The sequence below is a fragment of the Lotus japonicus genome, chromosome 4 (genome assembly GCF_012489685.1).
Source record: "Lotus japonicus ecotype B-129 chromosome 4, LjGifu_v1.2".
Classification (NCBI taxonomy): domain Eukaryota; kingdom Viridiplantae; phylum Streptophyta; class Magnoliopsida; order Fabales; family Fabaceae; genus Lotus; species Lotus japonicus.
This window is the reverse complement of record NC_080044.1, coordinates 75,261,165-75,269,312: the sequence shown is the minus strand read 5'-3', so window position 1 is coordinate 75,269,312 and position 8,148 is coordinate 75,261,165. Positions and strand designations below refer to the sequence as shown.

The window sequence follows — 8,148 nt, the reverse complement described above, 5'->3', positions numbered from 1 at the left end:
GGCACCCCACCCTTTAGGCTACGCGCCCCAGCATTTTTTTTTTATTCCAAAACTACCCATTGGTAAATGATTTGCCGATGTCAAAATACCAATCGGTAAATCATTTACCGTTATTGTTCCTCAGTATGAACACCTTCATCCCATTACCCAGAACACGAAGAACAATATCGGTTAATAATTAACCGATTCTAATATTGTATCGGTATATCATTTACCGATTTGTAATCTGGAAGTTTGATCACCTTTTCACCATTACTCCTCCCTCTACCAACCCCTCCACCATTACTCCTCCCTCCAACAACCCCCCACCAGCCCCCCATAACTCGCCCAAACTACCTTATTCTCCATTACTCCACTCCTCCCTCACATTTCACCTTCCCACCACCACCACCATCTCCACATTTCCACCACCACCACCACCAACACCACCACCACCAAGGGAAAGCTTTTAACTTCTGGTAAGTGTTGTTAGCTTTGGTACTTTATTTATAGTTAGTTTAAGTAGTTAGTTGTTAGTTTAAGTAGTTAGTTTAGTTAGTTAAGTTGGTAATTTAGGCTGCTGAATCGTGAACTGAATCGGTAAATGATTTACCGTTATAGTACCGGAATTTGATTTACCGTTATGGGGTCGGAATTTGATTTACCGTTATAGGGTCGGTTATTGATTTACCGTTTTTGTTCCAGGGATGACAGAGTCATTTTTCTTTGGTGAATCACAATTGATACATGCTGCTGGATTGGAAAATGATAATCCAGAGGAGCAACCATCACTAGCTGAACCTCCGATTATATCTATAGATGTCTCTCATTTGTATCATACTGATCAGGTACTCATTGCACAAATTTTTGCATGCTTTGTTTGCTTTGTTTATGCCTTGTTTTATGCCTTATGCCTTGTTTATCCTGAAACAGCGTTTCCCTTTGAAAGATGATCTTATGAAATGGGTTCGCGACATTTCTATGGCAAATAATTTTGTTTTGGTGACAACAAAGTCTGATAGTGGTGCGAAGGGAAGAAAAGAATATGTCATTCTGGGGTGTGAGAAGCATGGTGCGTATATTCCCTACAGAGAACCGGATCTTGTTGAAGGAACGTCAACACAAAAGACAGGTTGTCCTTTTAGGCTAAAAGGACGACGTACGAAAGATGATAAAGGTTGGTGGTTGAAGGTGATGGACGGTAGACACATCCATCTCGCAGCTGAGTCACTAGTTGGCCACAATTACGCTGGTAGACTGAATAGTGAGGCGAAGGAGGACGTGATAAATCAGGCTAAGACTTGGGTTCCACCTAGAAAGATGTTGGCGTCCTTGAAGGAAAAAGATCCTTCAAACTTGACTACCATCCAACAAATTTATGGTGTTTGCAAGCGGTTCAGACAATCCGTTCGTGGGTCACTGACAGAGATACAATACTTGTTGAAGAAGTTGGACGGTGAGAAGTATGTTCACTTCGAACGAAATGAACCCGGATCGGAAGTGATTAGAGATATATTTTGGGCTTATCCGAATGCCGTCAAACTTTTCAACACATTCCCATATGTAGTGATCATGGATTGCACATACAAGACCAGCAAATACAAACTACCCTTGCTCGAGATTGTTGGCCTGACCTCCACGGATAAAACATACTCAATAGCATTCTGTTACATTGGCAGTGAGACCACAGAGGACTACATTTGGGCATTGGAGTGTATGAAGTCTCTGATTTCCGACCAATCCAGGTTGCCTAGAGTGATTGTGACGGACAGAGATCTTGCTTTATTGAGTGCTGCTTCACAAAGCCTTCCCACCACCACCCATTTACTATGCTTGTGGCACATCAACAAGTGTGTTTTGGCAAAGTGCAAAGAGTATGTTGGCACGGATGATTTTGCTCAAGAGGTTATGGACAAGTGGGCCGAATTGGTAGATGCTCCAACAGTTCCAGAATTTGAAGCTCATTGGATTGAATTGTTTAACATGTGCAAGCATAAACACAAGTTGAAATTTGCCACTTATTGTTCTACTACATGGTTGGTCCACAAGCAGAAATTTGCCAAGGCATGGACAAATCATGTGATGCATTTTGGAACAACAACAAGTAACAGGTACAAAAATTATGTTATGACTTGTTATATGTATTTCATTTCATAGATTATTACAGTATTAATTCTTACATGTGCGTTGTTGGTTTGCAGGGCTGAAGGTGCACATGCCAGCTTGAAGTTGATGTTGCGGAACAGTAAGGGTGACCTGGCCACATCATGGGATGCGTCGCATAGTTTGACCACCAATCGCCACACTGAGATAGTAGCATCGTTTGAGCGCAGTATGAATAAAATTGATCACCTTTTCAAGACCCCTTTCTACACAAATATTAGGGGATTTGTGTCAATCAAATGCCTGAAACTCATTGATGCTGAACTGACAAGAATGCGAGCCTCCGGCGGCAGATGCGATTGATTATTGAGAGAGACTCATGGACTACCTTGCGGTTGTCAACTTGCAGGTTACCGGTCAACCACTCTCCTCTCAACTACTTCCAATTATTTATATTTGTGATTCAATGTAACATGTCTGTGAACTTGCAGATTATGAGAGGATTCCGTACGAGGCCATTCATCCATTCTGGAAGAGCCTAAGTTGGGAGCATGTACCTGTTGTAGATACTGGCAGCTCAGATATTTGCGGACTAAACCATGGAGAGATGCACCCAGAAGTTGAGGCACTGACACGTTATTTCCATTCTTTGGATACTGGAGGGCAGAGTATGGTAAGGAGGAAGCTTCAAGCGATATATTGTCCTGAAAGGAGTACACTATGTACTCCTGAGCTTCGGATAAAGTCCAACCGCACTCCTAAGTTGAAGGAGAGCAAACAACCCAAGGGTCGAGCAATAGGATCCTTGACTCGTGATCCTTCAGCGTTTGAACTTACTGACAAGAAGATTAAAGAGGAAAAGAAGTCTTCACAACCAGCAAAGAGGAAGAAGCGTGTGAAGAAGTCTGAGACAAGCCATTTCATGTGTAACTTTCCAGCCTTTCTCCATCCATATATTGGCACAATTACAGATGTTGAGGATGATGGTAACTGTGGCTATAAATCCATTGCTACATTAATGGGGCATTCCGCCGGTCAGGACGGTTGGCCTTGGGTTAGGGCTACATTGATACAAGAACTTGAGACCAATGTGTTAATGTATAATAGGATGTGGGGCACAGATGTTGTTAATGCCTTACATAATCGTCTCACTCTTCCTATTGGTGACCCGGCCACCCCTGACAAATGGTTTCAACTGCCAGAGATGGGATACCTTGTTGCCACAAAGTACCAATTGGTTCTCGTATCCTTATCCTCTATGGGTTGTAACACATACTTTCCACTGATAGGAGCCGGCCCACGAGATGAGCATTCTGTTATAGCTATTGGACATGTGATAAATCACTGGGTACAGGTATATTTTGACCAAATACACTAATATTTTAGTTGCCTACTAGCTTGTCGATTAATTTTTGTATGTGGAAGTTATCTAATTTTATGGTTATTCTCTAAAATGCAGCTCCAATTAACTGCTGGACATCCTATGCCGACTATTGCTCCCCAGTGGGATTGGCACGCTGATCTTGCCTCCAAATACTGGAGGAACCTATATCGTCCACGTTTAGACATGTATGATGCACAATTCCATGCTTGGCTTGGTGCTTTTAGTGGTCATGCGGACTATGTGGACATCACCACAGATTGAATGTTATTATATTGTGTAATATTAATTTGTAAACTCTCTGTAATTTGGTAGAATGTGGCCCTTATCACAGGTTGTTGTTAATGATGAAAACCTAGACATCATCGTAGATTGGCAGGTTCATGCGTGTACTTTTGGTAATGTTAATTTGATGTACTTTTGGTAATGTTAATTTGATGTACTCTTGTCATTTTCATTTTCATTACCCTCCACCACCAACCCTGACATTACTCTCAACCACCAGCCCCAACCACTCTTCTACCATCCACCAGTACACCTTAAATGTTTTGACCGCACTCCTGAGCTATAAATCTATGTTGTGTCTTGCCTCTTCTTCTCACTCTTCATTCCTCATCTTCCTGTCTATTGTGTCTTGACTCTTCTTCTTACTCCTCATTCTACACAATGGAACAAGACCCAAATCCATTCCTCCGCCATTGCAAAGGTCAAAGCAACAACTCTGGCAGCTCTCGTCCTCTCATTCCTGGCCCGGCTGGCGCCATCCAGGCTGCCATGTATGCCCGTAGATCCACCCCGAACACACCACTCATTCCGACCCAGGAAATCGTGAGGCGTGTGCTAGATCATGGATCAACCGAAACCGATCCAGATTTCAACTCACATGCTTGGCTATCAGCCCTGCAAGAGTGGGGAATAGCCACTCCGCTGGGCTCTCTGACAGCGAACGTTGAGAGGGTGGAGAATGTTGTTGCTGTTATCAAATCTTGCACTCCCAATGGATTTGGAGATGCGAAAGTTACCCTCAAGGTATGTCTTGAGTTTGGAATTTGTAAGGCCTTGTTTTTTGTCCCCCTTGACTAACCGTTCTAATTTACTTCTCAAACGATTTCAAAAATTTAGGACCCCACGGGTGCCGTTGATGCTAGCATCCACCGCAAGGCATTTACTCACAGTGAATTTGCGAATGACATAACTGTTGGATCTGTTCTCGTTCTCCAAAAGGTCTGAAACCTAAACATGAAACTTGCTTCATTTTTTGGACAGTTAAGCATGGTTTAATTAAAGTATACATTTCACTTGCAGGTTGCTGTGTTTGCACCTAGAGGAACTGTTTGTTATCTTAATATAACATTGCCCAACCTAGTGAAGGTATTCCCAAAAGATTGCGGACCCCATGACTTCATCGATATCACAGAGGAATAATTTTGTTTTCGGTGTTGCTTATGTTTAATTTGGTTGTGTAACCGTTTAACTTATTGTCATGGATTACTACATGCTTTGAATTATTTATATGTTGTCGTTGTTTCTGTTTTTTTCATTATAAGAGTCATAATATTAAGACTAAAAATATAACACATGCAAATAAAACGAGGAAAGAGTCATAACATAACATAAAAAGTCCTAACATATACATAATAATGGATCCCACATAACAAGTGTAATAAAATCACTCTCCCCGACCCCGCCCCCTGCGACCTCTGGGTCCACGAGCTCGACCTCCACGAACACCCTCTCCAGGATCACCCTCTCGACGAGCTCTGCCTCCACGAGCTCCGCCTCCACGGGGTCTGCCTCCACGAGCTCTGCCTCCACGAGCTCTGCCTCCCGCAGCTGCGGCTCCTCGAATAGCAGAAAAGGCAACTCCCTGGGTACCAACGAAGGAACTCCGTCGAAAGAGATCGAGCGCCCTCTCCGTGAGGATCCGGGGCTGTGTCCCTGGAGCATAAGCACCTGGCACCTCCAGGGACTGCTCCAACAACTCCACACTCCTACGTATGGCAGACTGCATAAAAATAATATACAAAAATAATTTCATTAACAAAAATCACAATTGAATGAATAAAAATAATATACAAGTTTAGAATCCAAACTTACCACGGCACTAAGCTCCTCCCTCCTATCCTCAGGGATGATGAACACATGTGACACTCTGCTATACCACCTCATGTAACCCTCCACCGCCTCTCCCGGATATGTAGCAGGTATCCCCTGAGGGCGGAGGTGCGGCTCAAACTCAGCATAGGCAGCATCTGCGGTCTCAGCAAGGGACCCCGTCGTCTGGATCTCAGAGGGGTGTCGAGGGATGTCCTGTATGAAGCCAAACTGGCGCATAACCCGCTCTGGTAGATGTAGGCTCACAGACCGGCCGTAAGGTGTCCGGATGTAGCCGGAATAGAGGGCCCTGGGATCCCGCGGTCGAACATCTCGATGGTCCTCAAAAGGGGTCCATGTGATATCATCTACTGTAAGCTCATCGAGCATGACCCGTCTCTCATCGAGTCCGGAATGCGCGATCCGAGACGTGGACCACCGCTGCGCCCTAGGCTGGTCCTGTGTGTAGCCGGGGACCTCCGTCCTGATAATGACGCTGCTGGATATGTACTCATACGCCCATGACAGCACGAGGGAGGTGAACCCACCGATCTGCGCTGTCTTCCTGCGGGAAGCACGACTCAGCTGTTCGTACAACGAAGCCAGCGCAATCGCACCCCACGCGTACTCTGACACGCGACCGAGGTCCTCAAGCATCCCGATCCAGTAGACAGTAGTGTGGTAACCACCACTCTTGCTGGCAAAGAGGGTGGCACCAAGCTGGTTCACCAGCCAGATCCTAGCAGCATCCTCATAGCGTCCCCCTACAATGAAATGAATTAAGTTAACAGTTATTAATAATACTCTAAAAATAAATACAACTTAATAAAGTAATTATTAAGACATACCATCCATAGCAGACGTGTACATGGTCTTCAAAGTAATGAACCGAATGTTCTGGCCACCCGCCGCCTCAAACTCAGCCAGATAAGCAGCAACAGATCCTCCCAGGAGCTGGGCGCAGAGCGCTGCAACCTCGTCTCGCTCCCCTCTGCCCGGAGTGTAGAACCTCGACCCTGTGGGAAGATGGAGAATAGCCGACACATCGTCCAGGGTGATAGTCATCTCCCCGAACGGCATGTGGAAGCTACTCGTCTCCTCATGCCATCTCTCAACAAGGGCCAGTACGACAGCTGGGTCTGTCTCCGGTAACCCGCACCAAGGCAGGTGATACAAACCCGTCTGCTGCAGCAGCTGTCGCACAGCTGTGTGGGCCTCTGAATCGCCATCACAGGGGAGGTTCCATACCTTCCCCCCAACAGTGGCCACCCTCAATGTCCGACGGTCCACGTACCGCGGGTCTGTGCGAAGAAGTGCCTGCCACGTCCAAGGAGCCTTGTGGTCAGGATGATGCGCAAGAAGCGACAGATCCTCAGGCCCCCCGGGAAACGGTGCCACCCTCTGGATGAGGTCGTCATCTGCACCGCCCTCTACACCGCCCTCTGGCACCACATCTGGCACAACATCAACAGCATCAATCTCCTCCTGGAGAATAAGAGGCTCCTCCTCCTCACCACTGGCCTCAGAAGCAGTCTCAGAAGCAGACTCCTCGCCACTGGGCTCCGAAGAAGACTGCTCGCCAGATGTCTCCTCAAGAGGTAACTCAACCATCGGAGAGACCGGAGTAGGATGAGGCTGAGGCTCAGCCGGAGTACCTGACGGAGCTGTAGTAGATGGACCACCTGACAGAGGTGTAGCAGACGGACACGGAGACGGAGCCCCGGCCGGAGTAGCAGACGGAGACGGAGACGGGGCCGAAGCCTCAACCGCCTGACTAGCTGCTCGATGGTCGCCGCGCCGCGTAGAAGCATGCAAGCGCTCGTGGCGATCCTCTGCATCATCGACTGTAGAAGATCGAGACCTCTTCCTCCCGCCCTTCATTCTCCTATGAAAAGCAAACAAATTTAACATCAAATTACAACTTGAACAACTTTAACAGTTACAACTTGTACAAACATCTCTCATATAGCAACAAACATCTCTCATATAGAAACAAACATCTCTCATATAGCATCAACACCCTTTCTAATTTGTCAATCTAGATAACTAAAATGCAACATTAAGGAAGTTCCCTAGTTCTAATAAGCCGATACCATCAACACCCTTTCCCAGTGTCATGACACTAAAATAATTGAAAATTTGTACAAAATATTCAGCCCAATAGATGGAGGAAAACTAAAAAAAACTGGCTTAAAAAAACTGCCTTAGAATCGGGAAATGTTTTCCCATTACAGAATCGGAAAAACATTTTCCATTACAGAATCGGAAAATGTTTTTCCGATTTTACAGTAACCCAGAAACCAGAACTGGAAACGACCCACTCGTGCCCATGACCGTTTCATGCCATTTCAGTCAATAAAACCTACCTCTAATCAATAATCAACTACCCTAGTGTTCAACATTCACCTAATAATCCATCAACTACCTCTAATCATCAATCAATGTGAGAGAATCAATAAAAATGGAACTTACCTTTTGAATGTAATGGAATGGGAGTTCCGGTGCTTTGAGGAAGCTTTGATGATGATGGGACCGAAGCTTGGAGTGGTGGAACGCAAGTTTGGGAGAGATTTGAAGAGGGAGTGATTTGG

The 8,148-nt window shown here is 45.5% G+C and overlaps 3 protein-coding genes across 3 annotated transcripts; 2 read left to right on the top strand and 1 right to left on the bottom strand.

Moving 5' to 3' along the window:
* The first annotated feature begins 76 nt into the window (after positions 1 to 76).
* LOC130711271 (protein FAR1-RELATED SEQUENCE 4-like) lies at positions 77 to 3,901 on the top strand. Its single transcript, XM_057560817.1, has 5 exons — positions 77 to 458; positions 685 to 2,090; positions 2,181 to 2,491; positions 2,574 to 3,436; positions 3,542 to 3,901. The coding sequence occupies exons 2-3, from the start codon at positions 799 to 801 to the stop codon at positions 2,443 to 2,445; spliced, it is 1,557 nt and encodes a 518-aa protein (XP_057416800.1). The 5' UTR covers positions 77 to 458; positions 685 to 798; the 3' UTR covers positions 2,446 to 2,491; positions 2,574 to 3,436; positions 3,542 to 3,901.
* On the top strand, positions 3,101 to 3,727 carry LOC130713366 (uncharacterized). Its single transcript, XM_057563138.1, has 2 exons — positions 3,101 to 3,436; positions 3,542 to 3,727. The coding sequence occupies exons 1-2, from the start codon at positions 3,101 to 3,103 to the stop codon at positions 3,725 to 3,727; spliced, it is 522 nt and encodes a 173-aa protein (XP_057419121.1).
* Positions 3,902 to 5,020: 1,119 nt separating the features above from the next.
* Positions 5,021 to 7,438, bottom strand: LOC130713365 (serine/threonine-protein phosphatase 7 long form homolog). Its single transcript, XM_057563137.1, has 3 exons — positions 6,406 to 7,438; positions 5,561 to 6,321; positions 5,021 to 5,468 (listed from the first exon to the last, which is right to left on the bottom strand). The coding sequence occupies exons 1-3, from the start codon at positions 7,436 to 7,438 to the stop codon at positions 5,133 to 5,135; spliced, it is 2,130 nt and encodes a 709-aa protein (XP_057419120.1). The 3' UTR covers positions 5,021 to 5,132.
* Between the last annotated feature and the right edge of the window lie 710 nt (positions 7,439 to 8,148).